At 42.1% G+C, this 15,704-nt stretch overlaps 1 protein-coding gene across 2 annotated transcripts in view; it reads left to right on the forward strand.

Annotated features, from left to right (window-relative positions):
* Positions 1 to 15,704, forward strand: part of PREX1 (phosphatidylinositol-3,4,5-trisphosphate dependent Rac exchange factor 1) — a 227,343-nt gene that overhangs the window by 154,177 nt on the left and 57,462 nt on the right. For both annotated transcript variants that reach the window (XM_072633625.1, XM_072633626.1), the window contains exon 14: positions 632 to 707. In XM_072633625.1, the coding sequence (XP_072489726.1) occupies positions 632 to 707 (76 nt within the window). The remainder of the gene's footprint in view (positions 1 to 631; positions 708 to 15,704) is intronic.

Here is a 15,704-nt window from a genome sequence, read left to right on the forward strand (position 1 = left end):
ATGAGGAAACTATCCACTGCACCGTCTAGCTGCCTGTTGCAAACTATATAAATATTAGCTATTATTTGTAAAGAGAAAGGTTTGGATTAGGTTTCACATGGGGTCCCTTCTAGCTTAGATGTTGAATCCTATGTAGTGGTTATAGTGCCTTCCCTTGAAGGAGGAAGAGCTGAGTTCAAATCCTACTTCAGACACTTATGTGTGTTTTGGGGTGACTTAAACTCTCTATGCCTCATGGAATCCATGGCCTTGTGAGATCTCTTCTGATTCTCAGTTTTTAATTCTATGAAAATACCACCTTTTAGGGCTGTAGAACTTGGTGAATGTGAAGCCGAAGGTCCTATTTAGATTCCTGTGATGGTCACTGACTAGACACCTATGGATAGCCCAATGACTGTCTCTCTGAACTTAGTTTGTTCAAGTGTATGATGGGGATAATGATACTGCTTAGGGCTTTTGACAGGACCCTGCTTTGTAAACTATTAAGTATTGATAGAAATGAGAGGTGGAGTCATCTATCTGTTTGTCTCTCCATCTGTCTATATTTCTGTCTATCCATATATCCATCCATCATCTTCCTTAACCCTCCTGCTCCATCTTTGTTTACATATATATATTTTTTTTAATGCAGAGACAGAGACTACCACTTGAAGACCTACAAATCTGTGATTCCTGGGAGCAAACTTGTGGACTGGTTACTTGCTCAGGTAGGCTGTGCATATGGGACTGATTGTTGCTTGCCCACCCTGAAGAAGGTCCTAACTCTCTTGGAAAGCCTCCTACTTCCCAGAGGGCTTGCTTACTTGCCACAGACTCTCACTTTTATTTCTTCTCTGTTGAAGGAGATGATAGGAACTTTTCAGTGCCTAGCATAGTGCTCTGCATTTAGTAGGCACTCAATAAATACTGCCTGAATTTAATAATTGGAGAGCTGGGAGGACCCTTAGGATGACTGTGTTAGAAGACTTCTTAGATCATAGTGTTTTAACATAAAGGGAACTGATGCCCAGAAGGGGGAGAGCTGCCTTACTCAAGATCTCATAGCCTTTTTGCTGTAAGGTGGGTTAGATGGGTAGGATTCTGGTGGGTAGGAAAGGGAGATGAGCTGGTAGGGACAAGATTAGTACAGGCGGATGGGAAACAGCATTATCGAGACAAAGAGGTGGAGTATTTTCAAGGAGCAGCAAGTGGCATCATTTGACTGAGTTGTAGATATAATAAATCCTACCTTATGTTTACATAGCACCTCATCATTTTCAGAATTCTTCCATGTGCCTTCTCTTCTAGCCCTCTGAGATTGGTAGGTCAGCAATTACCATTCCTGTCTGTAGATGAGGAAATAGAGGCTTAGGGACTGCAACCTCAATTACAATCAACCCATCAGCAATCCTTTATTAAGAGCCTTCTCTGAGCTGGTCACTGTCAATAGGTACTGGTGTCAGAATGCCCGAAACCAAGCAGTTGCTGCTTACGGGGTCCTGGCTGATAAGTGTGGGGGCTGGGATGCTGCAGAGTCAGAATCATGTGGGAGGTAGAGACTTGATCCTGAAGTCACGAGGCTTGTGATAGAATTCTACCTCAAATACAGTTAGAACAGGGAGCCCCTACTTCCTCCTCTGTGAGATGAAGAGGAGAGGAAGGGGGACATAATGGACAGAGAGTCTCCCCAACTTCCTTACCCCCCTTCCCCATTCAGGAGGCTCGGGGTTCAAGTCCTGCAGCTGCCCTATATTGCCCGTGTGACTTTAGGCACAACGCTCAACCCTTAAGTGGCCAAGACACCTCTCTTCAGGCTGAGCTGTGTAGAAGGTGCAGAACTGTATTGTAGAGGAGGTCTCTCCCTCAGGAGTGCCCTATACCAGTGAAATCGCTCATGCTGTGATTCCTCCCTCCCAAAAAAGGTGGATGTTACCATGTTACCTACATGGCAAGGTTGTTTTGTGGGGAAAAACTTTGCTAACTTAAAAATGTAGTGTCATCGAGGGATTCTTTGTTATTATTACTGAAGACCAGTATGTTCTCTTTCCTGTCTTCCTCTTGGGAAGGGGAGTATTGAGGAGGGGAGTTGGAGAGGTTGAGTGGCACTTTAGCTGTTCAGGGAGTTGACCTCATGGTTTATGCTGTCTGTGGTCTTAACCCCAGACAGACAGATAGGGACACAGGATTTAGAGTCAGAGGACCTAATTTCAAATCGCTGCTCTCCTGCTTACTAGTTGTATGACCTTGGCTAAGTCAGTTCTCTGGGCCTCAGGTCATTCAGCAAGTGTTTATTATTATTATTATTATTTTTTTTAATTTATTTATTTAACTTTTAACATTCATTTTCACAAAATTTTGGTTTCCAAATTTTCTCCTTATTTCTCCCCTCCCCCCACCCCAAAACACCAAGCATTCTAATTGCCCCTATCACCAATCTGCCCTCTCTTCTATCATCCCTCCCTTCTCTTGTCCCCATCTTCTCTTTTGTCATGTAGGGCCAGATAACTTTCTATACCCCATTACCTGTATTTCTTATTTCCTAGTAGCAAGAACAGAACTCGACAGTTGTTCCTAAAACTTTGATTTCCAACTTCTCTTCATCCCTCCCTCCCCACCCATTCCCTTTGGAAGGCAAGCAATTCAATATAGGCCATATCTGTGTAGTTTTGCAAATGACTTCTATAATAGTCGTGTTGTGTAAGACTAACTATATTTCCCTCCATCCTATCCTGCCCCCCATTGCTTCTATTCTCCCTTTTGATCCTGTCCCTCCCCAAGAGTGTTGACTTCAAATTGCTCCCTCCTCCCACTGCCCTCCGTTCCATCATCCCCCCCCACCCTGCTTATCCGCTTCTCCCCCACTTTCCTGTATTGTAAGATAGGTTTTCATACCAAAATGAGTGTGCATTTTATTCCTTCCTTTAGTCGAATGTGATGAGAGTAAACTTCATGGTTTTTCTCTTACCTCCCCTCGTTTTCCCTCCACTAAAAAGTCTTTTGCTTGCCTGTTTTATGAGAGATAATTTGCCGCATTCCATTTCTCCATTTCTCCTCCCAATATATTTCTCTCTCACTGCTTGATTTCATTTTTTTAAGATATGATCCCATCCTCTTCAATTCACTCTGTGCACTCTGTCTCTATGTGTGTGTGCATGTGCGTGTGCATGTGTGTGTGTGTAATCCCACCCAGTACCTGGATACTGAAAAGTTTCAAGAGTTACAAATATTGTCTTTCCATGTAGGAATGGAAACAGTTCAACTTTAGTAAGTCCCTTATGACTTCTCTTTGCTGTTTCCCTTTTCATGCTTCTCTTCATTCTTGTGTTTGAAAGTCTAATTTTCTTTTCAGCTCTGGTCTTTTCATCAAGAATGCTTGAAAGTCCTCTATTTCTTTGAAAGACCATTTTTTCCCCTTGAAGTATTATACTCAGTTTTGCTGAATAGATGATTCTTGGTTTTAGTCCTAGTTCCTTTAACTTCTGGAATATCATATTCCATGCCCTTCTATCCCTTAATGTAGAAGCTGCTAAATCTTGTGTTATCCTGATTGTATTTCCACAATACTTGACATGTTTCTTTCTAGCTGCTTGCAATATTTTCTCCTTGATTTGGGAACTCTGGAATTTGGCCACAATGTTCCTAGGAGTTTCTCTTTTTGGATCTCTTTCAGGAGGTGATCTGTGGATTCCTTGAATACTTATTTTACCCTCTGGTTCTAAAATCTCAGGGCAGTTTTCCTTGATAATTTCATGAAAGATGATGTCTGGGCTCTTTTTTTGATCATGGCTTTCAGGGAGTCCCATAATTTTTAAATTGTCTCTCCTGGATCTATTTTCCAGGTCAGTTGTTTTTCCAATGAGATATTTCACATTATGTTCCATTTTTTCATTCTTTTGGTTTTGTTTTATGATTTCTTGTTTTCTCATAAAGTCATTAGCCTCCATCTGTTCCATTCTCATTTTGAAAGAACTATTTTCTTCAGTGAGCTTTTGGACCTCCTTTTCCATTTGGCTAATTCTGCTTTTGAAAGCATTCTTCTCCTCATTGGCTTTTTGAACCTCTTTTGCCAATTGAGTTAGCCTATTTTTCAAGGTGTTATTTTCTTCAGCATTTTTTGGGTCTTCTTTAGCAAGGTGTTGACCTGCTTTTCATGCTTTTCTTGCATCTCTCTCATTTCTCTTTCCAGCTTTTCCTCCACCTCTCTAACTTGATTTTCAAAATCCTTTTTGAGCTCTTCCATGGCCTGAGCCCATTGAATATTTATTTTGGATGTGTGGGATACAGAAGCCTTAACTTCTGTGTTTTTCCCTGATGGTAAGCCTTGTTCTTCCTCATCTGAAAGAAAGGGAGGAGATATCTATTCACCAAGAAAGTAGCCTTCTATGGTCTTATTTTTTTCCCCCCTTTTCTGGGCATTTTCCCAGCCAGTTACTTGATTTCTGAGTGTCCTCTTCACAACCATCTGGCCTCCAGATCCACCCAGCCAGCGCTTGGGGTCTGAGATTCAAATGCTGCTCCCTAGCCTCAGGGCTTTGGGTGGGGGCAGGGCTGCTATTCAGTGTGAGAATAAGTTCATGTGCTCAGGTGGAGGCAGGGCCGCCACAGGGGGCTCAGTTCCCTCAGGAGGTTTATGCAGAGACCTTCAACAATGGATCCAAGCTCCTGCCTGCTTTGGGAGCCCCTGTCCGTGGCCACCTCTGCTGCTGCCTCCCGAGGGGGCCTGAGTTATGGGGACACCCCATGCCCCTCTTTCTGAAAAGACCCTCTCACTGACCTTTGGTGCCTGTGGGTGGAGGGACCTGCTCGGCCGCTGGAGATTCTGCCCCTGAAGCCTGCTGGGATCTGCTCCTCTCAGTGCTGAGCGGCCAAGGCAGGTCTGGGCTCTGCTCCAGTCCAATGTGCGACGTATCTTTCAGGTCAGTTTTTCAGGGCTCTCTGGAACAGAAATCTCCTCTGCTCTGTTGTTCCATGGCTTCTGCTGCTCCAGGTTTTGTTGGGAGTTCTTTTTTACAGGTATTTTATGGGTTGTGGGTTTGGAGCTAGCATATGTGTATCTTTCTACTCCGCCATCTTGGCTTCTTCCCCCACAAGTGTTTATTATTGTAGTGAGGCCAGACATTGTGATAGTGGCTGTGGAGAGAAATGCAATGAATGGAGCAGCCTCTCTTTGTGAGAGTCTTGCTTTGTGATAGGGGAGAGAGCAAGGATATACACACATACCCCACTGCGCTCCCCCCCCATACATCCATATCATGTACATACATACATATACCACACATACCTATACATCCCTATGTATGTGTATACACATGCTCATACATATGTACATATACATACCACATACCTATATATCCAGACATATATATATATGTGTGTGTGTGTGTGTGTATACATATACCCATACATACATATATGCACATTACATATCCATCCATGTATATGTGTGTACACACACACACACACACACACACACACACACACACACATACACAATTATTTCCACTTTACAAATGACAAAACTCTGTTAAAAAACTATAACCTCCAAAACATACTTTCTTGGAAGAAGGTTTTGGGAGGCACTGATATGTGCTGTATACCCAGATGTGGATGAGTGCCTTTGGAATTCAAAGTCAACCTCAAAACTTTGATCACTGTGCTATTATCAGACCTAAGATTGTAGTAGGGGACATGAAGAAAGGAAGAGTGAAGGAAAATAATATTTAAATGCTTTATTGATGTATTTTGTTGAGTAACGCTGGAGAGAGCACTGGGCCTGGAAGATCTGAGTTCAAACCTGGGCTCAGATGTGTATGCTGTGTGACCTTGGGCAAGTCACTTAATCTCTATTTGTCTCAATTTCCTTATTTTAAAAATGGGAATATTTATTTCTATATTATATATATACACATATTTATATGTGTGTACTTAGTACAGTGTCTTAGCAGGTGCTATGGAAATGCTCGTTTTTGTTAATTACTGTCAATATTGTTATTATTCCATTTTTATTTCCAGTGTATTCTTTCCCTTCCTAGAGCCAATACTTTATAACAGAGAATAAGAAAGAAAAAAAAAGTTCAGCAAAATGAAGTAGCACAGAAATCAAACCCAACATTAAATGAAATGTTCCATCCTCATGGTCCCCTGTCTCCACAAAGAAAGAAGGGATTGGCATTCTTCTATTTCTTCTTTGAGGACAAGTGTGGTTGTTATATCCTAGCATAGGATAGCATTTCTAGAACATTTTAGGATTTGTAGGATGCTTTTGTTACAGCAACCCTGTCCTGCAGTATAAGTGCTGTTTTTCCATTTTACAAGTTGAAGTGACTTGCCTTGAGTTCTCGTAGTTAATAGATTTTCGAGATGAGAGTTGAATCCAAGCCTCTCCTGACTTCAGGGTTAATATTCTATGATGCCACACTGCCTTTCATTGAGAAAGAAAAGACGGGGAAGAGATGGGGAAAGAAGGAAGCCAGAAGGGTAAATCTGAGTCCTGTCCCCTCCTGAGTAACCAAGGAGATAGGCTAGAGTAACTCCATGAAATGGAGAGGTACAGGCAAGAATCTAGACAGGGATTGCAGTTGACAGTTTTTTTTTTTAAACAGGAATGAGGTCCAGCCTTTATGATGCTGTGGCACAGTGCCAATTATCCCATATTGTTGAGGAGATACCCTTCCCCCATCAGCTGTCCCGGTGGGGGTAGGGGGTGGGGGGCGGCACGAGTGGATAATTGGAGCTGAGGCAGCAGAATGACTTCCATGTGGCTGTTTTTACAGCAGCTGGAGATGAGATCTGTGTTAGAGGCAGGATGGGGCTGAGGGGGAGGTGGGGAGCCTGGGACTGGGGCTGGGGAAAGATGGGGATGACTTAGTTCTCTGTGTGGCTTGGATTTTAAATTGCTTCCAGACTTGTTTTCAGAGTAGAAACTGATGAAGAAGGATACCATCCCACGATAGCAGAAAGTTCCACACGCATAACATATTCATTCAGCAAGCATTTATTAACATTCGGCTCTGTACCAACCACTGTTCTAGGTTATGGGAATGCAAAAATAAAAAGGAAACCATCCGTGCATTTTTGGGGGGAGAAGGATGTATATATGCAAAAACAAAATATATAGACCACAGTAATTGCTGAAGGTTGGGAATTAGGAGCTCCTTTTCATTTGGGGTGGGGGTGGGGATCCGAAAAAGCCCTCCTGTGGGAGATGGCAAAGCTGGGCTTTGAAGTCAAGTATTGAAGGTGAAGCTGGAGGGTTTTCCAGCGACCAGGGGCACCTTTTGAAAAGGCGTGGAGGTCTTGTGAGTGCAGTGTATGTGAGATCACAAGTAGGACAGTTTGATTAGAATGAAAAATGTATGAAGGGGAAAAATGTATGAAGGGGAAAAATGTGGACTTAGCCTGGATAAAGTAAGCTGGAACCAGATTATGAAGGATTTTAATGCTAGGGGTAATGGGGAACCAGTGGAGTTTGCACTCCTGTTACATCCTTATGATAAAGATGTGAGTCTAGTTCACCTAGCCTCCTAATAGGAGGCTCTGCCAGTGGGGAGGATGAGCTTTTGGCTGATCCTGCCAGCCTGGTGAAAGAATTTGAGTAGAGGCTTGGGCAACAGACTGTCAGAAACCAGCCTAGAAAACAAGTTTCTCATCAAAAGAAAATTGGTCAGCAGGTGATTTTTTTTTCTCCCACCACAGCCCTGCACTGAAGCATGGAGGGCTCTGATCACTGTTGGCAGAAAGAATACTCAGAACAATGAAATTGCAGAACCTTTACGTATTTTAGATTAATCCTTCTCCAGCAGTGGTGATTGTGCTATTAGTATCCATTCGCTGAGAAACAATATAATGATAAAAAGGTGCTAAGAATTCTTTTCAGTTATCCCTTCCCCATAGCAGGGGTTGAGGGTGCAAAACCCCTGTAATCTAGACCATCAATGTAAAATTTTTTGGCCTTCCCTTTGTACCAGAGAAGAAGTTTGAATTTTTTCTTTCTCTTTTACAGGGTGTTTACAGCCTTATTATAAAATTTGGGTTAAGTATTACATATGTAGGTCAGTAGTAAAAATAAGAACTTTTTCTGTGTTGTCTTCTGGCCTTTATGGGTCATCTGTGGTGTCTGCAGAACTCCCCCGTATAGTTTTTTATGCTGACCCACAATATATTGTAACCATGATTTTAAATGAATTCGTATTGTTTCAAAAGCATCAATGACTAGCTATATTTGAAAAATAATAATACATGTGAGATATTAGTTAGGATGTTTTCTCATTTTTTATGTAACTTGATAAACACCAACAAACAGAAAAGATTATTTATGAAAATGTAAATCTCTTACATAGAGCTTATATTTTTAAAAGGATATGATCCAACACATTGACTTTGAAGCTATTTTGCTATCTCTGTCTTTCTGTGAACTTTTTTCTGTTGTCTTCTGTACAAACAAACCCTTTTTTTAAACAATGATGTATAGTATTCTCACATGGGACCTCGCCAACAATATCCCATTCTGTACCTTGACCAAATCATCTTTCTGTCAATGGCTGTAAATTCATACTCATCTTTCTAGAGTCCTTTACAATTGGCTGCACCTTTCTGTCATAGCGATCTCATGAAGGAGATGATGCACATTTTATGGAAGGAAAAGGTAAAGCTCCGATTGGTTACACGACTTGGCCCTTGGGTGACCATACATGGTAGTAAGTGGTAGTTGGGATTTAAACTAATGTCTTATAATTGTGAATGAGGTCACTTCTAAGTCTGTGAGCCTTGAGAGTCACAGTCCAGTTCTTTTTCTGAGAGGTCATTAACTCTCCAGGGGAGCCTTCTGGAGTTCTTGTGTTTGGATTCCTTTCCTCTCTGTAGTGGTAAATGGAATAACTCCAGTTCCAGCAGGCTGAGAACACGCAATTGGCTGTGGGTATTTCTATATGTATTTGTTTCTCTCATCAGAAAGTGAGTTGGGATTGTTCCCTTCTTGAGGACCTAGAACAGCACCTGGTGCAAAATAGGTGCTTAAGAAATGTTTATTGATCAATCAGTTGACTGCGTGGTTGTTGCAGTCTGGCTTTCTGCTTGTTCTCATTCCCCCAGTTTCCCTTGATGTCCTCTGACTCCTTTTGCTGTCAGGACTATATCATATGTTCCTGACCTGCCTGATCCACACCTGCCTTCCCCAGCATGGAGAAACCTAGGCAGATTTCTGCAGATTTAGCACGAGGAGAGGAGGGAAGGTTACTTTCTAGGGGAAGAAAGAGGCTGCGATCTAAGTCCTGAAAAGGCAGAAGGGGCAAGCAAGAACAGAGACTGAAGTAATTTCATTTGTTTTTATTTTCACATCTTATTGATATCTTGTCATATCATGTTCATTTCCAAATTCTACCTTCCCCTGCTTAGAAAAGTCATACCCTGTAGTGGAATAAATTAAGGAAAAAAAAGGTAGCTCAGCAAAACTAACCAACATATTACCTCTGATGCAGTTTTCACTGAATCCGTAGTATGCTACCTCTGTGAAAAAGGGCAGAGAGGTAGCATCGCTAGGGGACAGGGCATTGAATAGGAGTTAGGAAGTTCTGGTTTCCTATCTCAGCTCTGCCTCTTACTAGCTTTGTAACCTTGGATAAGGCTATCTGCTTTAGTTTCTTCACATGTAAAATGAGAAGTTTGGAATTTACGGACTCCACGGTCCCTTCCAGCTCTAAATCTGTGATCTTAGGATCATCTCTGGTACCAACCTTAGACATTCTAATTAAATAACATTCAGTACTCTTTATTACACCATGCCATCTTCAAAGAGTAAGGACATTTGAGTTATTTTCTTAGTGTAATTGCAAAAGTAATTCAATTTGAAAAGTGTCAATTAAGTATTGTTACTCTGTAAAGCTCTGTGCTAGATGTAGAGATGGAACACAGGCCTTGCTCTCCAGGAGTTTGCAATCTACTTGGGGATGGGAGGAGTGTACACAAACACGGACAGACGGACAGACAGACAGACACACACATGTCATGATATAAAAGAGAGTGAAAAAAAATGCGTAGTGGCCAGACATTTAAGGAAGTAGATATCATTCTCACCTCTAGAGTGATGGAAGGCTTTGTGGTAGAAGTGGCCAAGAACTAGACCTTGAAAGAAGAGAGAGACTCAACAGCAGGAAAAAGGAGCGACTGTTCTAAAGATTTGGGATGTCATGGGCAAAGACGCAGGGACAAAAAGAACAGGCAGTAAGAATGGGAGATTGAGTGTGGTCTAGTTTGGCTAAGGACAGGTAGTCTGTAGGAAGACTGTGGAGTGACTTCAATGTTAGGATCTAATGATGATGATACCAAATACCTATTTTATCCTTACAACAACTCTGGGAATAGGTACTATTATTATACCCATTTTATAGCATATAGAAGTTAAGTGACCTGGTCAAGGTGACTGCGCTAGTAAGTGTTTAAGACTAGATTTGGATTTCAGGCTTTTCTGATTCCTAGCCTGGCGTGCTTATCTCTGCTATGCCATCTAGCTTCTCTATTTGATAGGTAATTGTCAAATATTGAAGGTTTTTGTGTGGAGGAGTGATGGCTTTAAAACAGTCCATTTAGAAAATAGAGCCGGTTGGGATTAATGACAATTTAGTTCTACTACTAAGTCATCCACCCATGTGAATGTGTTGCAGACAGAAACTACATATATACGTTAGTCAATAACTGTTTAATAAGTAATTATAAAACAATTATTGTGTTCCAGGAATTGTACTAAGAGCTGGCAGAAACACTGTTCTTACCTTCAAGGTGTTTATAATTGAATGGGGAAAACATTTCATCAGTTGTGTACATAGAAGATATATATGGAATAGATGGAAGGTTATCTCACAGAGGAAGTCATTAGGAGCTGCAGGAGTCTGGAAAAGTCTTCCTGCAGAAGGAATTATTTGAGCTGAGTCTCTGAGCAAACCAGGGAGCCTAAGAGAGAGAGAAGTGAGGGGGGGCAGAGCATTATGGACATGGAGTCCATTACAACCAGTGTAATAGTCAGGAATAGTCATAAGATGGGATCTATGGGATTCCTGGACTCTGTGCCTTTTGCCTGGTACTCTTGCATATTCTTCTTGATTTCTGTGGATGATTGTAATTTGTGATCTCGAGAAGAGGCAGGCAGCACATTCCCCATTGCTTCCCTCTCAGTAACTTTTGTCTTGTGAATGTTTCATCTCTTTACCGAGAAAAGAAAGAGATCCTGGGTGGACTGCAATGACTTCTCTTTTGCATCTGTCAGTAGGCAACATTTATTAATTATTAATAAATAAGGATTATTTTAACTAATTATTAATTAGTTAATAATTAAGGATATGCCAGGCACTGTGTTAAGCTTAATGAATACAAAGGAAAACAAAGCCAATCTCTTCCCTCAATAGGCTCCCATTCTTACAGGGACTTAGTCTCATCACACTGAGTTCTGGGAAGGAGAAAAGAGCTTCTGTGCCTTCCTAGATATGTTTGGGAACTGGCTGCAGACTAGGGCAGAAATTGAAGTATGGACTGAATGAATATGGGAACTGTAGGGTACTGCCCAGGAATTCAGCCTTTTCCCATGCTCAGGAATTCTTTAGACATAGTTGCAGGTTTCACACCTGATCTAGGGCCTTTAGGAGCAAACAACTTGTAGCAATGGTGGTAGGGGACCATGGGCAGGCCACTGTACAATTATCATCGCTGACTTGGATGAAGGCATTGATGGCAGACTGATAGATGGGAAAAATAATGGAATCAGAACCCAATTCAATTCCTGATTCTCCTACCAACTATTCCCAAACGACTTTACATGGAATTACTTGTCTTTTTTTCTTTATATATACATATATGTATATATATTTCTTTATATATTTAGGTATATACTCTCTGTCCTTCCCATTAGAATATTAGCTCATTGTGAGTAAGGACTGTTTCATTCATTTTCTTTCTATCACTAGTATACAATGCCAGGTTCATGATAGGCACTTTGATTCAAGAAGTTCTTGATAAGTTGGAGCAGTGGTCCAAATCTAACACGATGAAATTTAATGATCCTAAATTTAAAGTCCTGTCATGTTTTTTACTCCTGTTAAATAAAGAAAAGCAACTGTGTGTATTGGATGGGAGAGTCATGACTTAGTAGTTCATCTGAAAAGCACCTAGGAATTTTAGGGGACTTAAAACCTTCGTATGAGTCAGTAACATGATATGGTGCCCAAAAACTCTAATATAATCTTGAGTCAAATTGTGATTTTGTCAGTATGGGCATTTTCTCCTCGGATGCATGTCTCAACCCCAGTGTGTTTTAGTGGAGGGTTTTCATGATCCTTTGCCTGTGGATAACTTTGTGATGAGGTGCCTTTCTGAAATGATCTTCCAGTAAGCATCCATTTTTTCATTCAGAGAAGCTTTTGCATCTTGGTAGGGCTGCTGAAATTGCTATTAAGACCGTTCCAGAACTCATGATCACTTCCATGAATAACTAAACGGCCATGTTTGGAATGGCATGATCTTGGGCTACCTTAATAGGGGTATAATGTTCAGGACAAGGGAAATGATACTTCCGTCTTTTGGTTTGGCATTCCATTCTATGGGGTTTATTATGCTGGTCAGATTTCAAGAATGGTGATGACAAACGAGTAGATCCAGAGGAGGATATCGAGGCCATACCCTGCAGGGCTCTGCTGAAGGAGTTTGGAATGTTTGGTTAGGAGAACAGACTTAGAAGAGGGGGCATGGCATCTATCTTAAAAGGTCTACTTGATATACCCCTAAATACTGGAAGGGCTATCCCATTCTGCTTGGTCTCAGAAGGTAGAACTAGGAACAGGGGGTAAAAGTTGGAAAGAGATCAGAGTAAGGAAATTACAGGGGCAGTTGGGTGGCACAGTGGATGTAAAACCTGAGAGAGAGTAGAGTGCCTTTCCTAGAGTCAGGAGGACCTGAGTTTAAAGTTAGCCTCAGATACTTACTAGCTGTGTGACCTTGGATAAGTCACTTAACTCTGTTTGCCCCAGTTTTCTCATCTGTAAAATGAGCTGGAGAAGGAAATGGCAAACCACTCCAGTATCTTTGCCAAGAACACTCCAGATGGGGTCACAGAGAATTGAACATGAGTGAAACAACTGAACAAGGAGAAGAAATTACTCGAAGACTTCAAGTAGAGCCTGTGTTACAGAAAGGATCACTGTATGCCTCCTGAGATCTCTTCCACCTGGGAGCGTCTGTGATTTTGTGACAGAGTGGGGAAGATTTTAGCTTAATATTGGACCACATGTTCTCTGAGGCTTTTTAGCAGTGACGTTCTGTGGTTCTGTGTTAGATCTTCATAGCAGTTAGAAATGTCCGTCTTCATTGTAAGGAAAATATTCCCTATAATCAGAACCAACTAAAAACAGGCTGGCAGTACTTTGAAAGATAGTGAGTTTCCAGTTAGTGTGGTGGTATTCAAGAAGCCAGATGACCTATTCTCATGACTGCTGATTGCCTCTCAGCCCCGGTTGGGAGCTTGACCTAGAAGATTTGGGGGTACTTTCCTGTTCATATTGTATTCTCTCATTCTGAGAAGTGCAGCAAACAAATCAGCAAAATCTTGATTAAGCAGCAACTCCTTGGAGGAACATGGGACGTGAGAAAAATTTTAAGTCACAGTCCCTGCCTTCAGAGAGCTCCCAGACTAGTTTAGAAGACGTGATGTGCGCTCTCTCTCTCTCTCTCTCGCTCGCTCTCTCTCTCTCTCTCTCTCTCTCTCCTGGAACCATAGGGAGTTTCCTTAGGTGTGTGTAGGGGAATTTTCCTTTTCTTTAGGTAGCTATTTCTAAGTAATTTTTTCACTCTTACAGGCATCTCTGATGAAAGGTGTTGCCTTGAGAATCCAAAGGCCTATTTTTAGCATACTTTCTCTTTCCTTGCCTGGCCTTCCTAGGGCCCTTTGGCAAAGACTTAGATTAGGAGCCTTTTCCACAGGCTTCCCAGAGTCAGGTGTCCTGCAGACACCTTGGCTTCCTTGGCTTTAGAACATTTGGCTGTCTGCCGCGCCCCCCCCCCCCCCCCCCCCCCCATCCTCCTTTGCTTCTTCCCCAGGGTCCAGGAAGGCAGCTCTTCATCACTGGTCAGTTGTTTCACAGCTGGACCAGGGGAAGTGGGAGGAAGAGCTGAGGTGAATTTGCAGGTCCCTGGATGCCCCAGATAAAGGCTTGCTAGCTTCCCCTGGAAGAAGCTGAAGGCACACACATGCTAGGATGCTGCCTCTGAGGAGAGATTTGTCAGACCCAGGGATCAGCTGTGGGAACAAGTGTGGCCAAATGTTTACAGAAACCATCTCCCTCCCCAAGTGCAGTTTGTAATCCCTGATACCTCTTCTGTAATGTTTTGGCTGTGAATACCAGTTGTCATTTGGGGCCCAGAGAGCATGTCAGAGGCAGGAACACAGTCTTCTCGGCCAGTGGGAGCTGAAGTAGGATGGAATGGAGACTTTTCTCCTGATCTTCCCCAGAAGGAAACATCCTTTCCTTTGCAGAGCTTTTAAAGGAACTCATCAAGCTGTATATAATAGAGAAAGAAATCTGAGTCTAGAGTTAGAAAGCTTGGCTTATTATTTAGGCTTTGACACTTAACTAAACTGTGGGACCTTGGATAAGTCCATTTTCTCCTGGGGATTTGTGTTCCCTTATCTGTAAAATGAGGTCATTGGACTATGCAGTCAATTCTGAGATCTCTCCTGCTCCTTACATTCTAACATATTTGTATCATTTCTATGGCACTTATTAGCTGGGTGACCTTGGACAAGTCAGTTCTCTCTTTCAGATTGGATTTCCTTATCTGTGAAATGAGGGAGCTGGACTGCATAGTGAACTCCAGGATGCTTTCTATTCCTAACATCCTTGGAATGTCTGTATCACTTCTATGGCTTTGGGGATGCCACTCCTAGTCTGGGGACTTATTCCAAAGACTTATTCAGACTTTCCAGTGATACATTGACTTATTCCAGTGCTCCCATGGGGTTTGTGGTCTCTAACCAAGGTGAATCAATTCAGAAATAAAGGTACATCTGAACCCATGTTTAATTCATGTTTGTTTCTTAAGAAGGAGAACTGTTCCCAGCTCTTGCTCTGTGGTGGTAAGGAAGTAGGCTGCTCACAGTGGGAATTCCCTGGCCTGTGTGGAGCAGAATTACAGGACAGGAGAGCAGGAATGGCATCCCACCCCCCAACCCCTAAAATCTAAACTTGAGAAATGAGTGTTTTGGGGATCCACCTGGTTATCTGAGGGACAATTTCAAGCCTCTTGGCATTTTACTCCTTACCAAAAATCTTTCTAAATTGTTCATAGCCACAGTTCCTGAGGCAGTAGCTTTTATTGACTAGGAGGTAGTCTTGGTTTGCTGACAGAACTCAAGTTTAATAAATACTTTTTAAGTACTGCCTTCTAGGTTTGATGTTCTGTTTTTGAGATGTTACCTTCCCTTTAGGTGGCACTGTGTCTGGTGCTGGGAGGACAAAGATTAAAATATTACGGTCCCACTTTATAAGGCATTTATAATTCCCTGAGGAACATATTTGATGATCAAATGAGACGTAATAGAAAATCTTTGGGTGGTTTTGAATTCTTCTCTCCCTGCCTTCTTCTGTCTAATCTGCTGCCCAGCTCTGATGATCCCACCTCTTTATGTCTCTTTTGTCCCTCTCATCTCACTGCTCTCACCCTGGTCCATCTCTCACCCACTGGGACTA

Source organism: Notamacropus eugenii, chromosome 1 (genome assembly GCF_028372415.1).
Source record: "Notamacropus eugenii isolate mMacEug1 chromosome 1, mMacEug1.pri_v2, whole genome shotgun sequence".
Lineage (NCBI taxonomy): Eukaryota > Metazoa > Chordata > Mammalia > Diprotodontia > Macropodidae > Notamacropus > Notamacropus eugenii.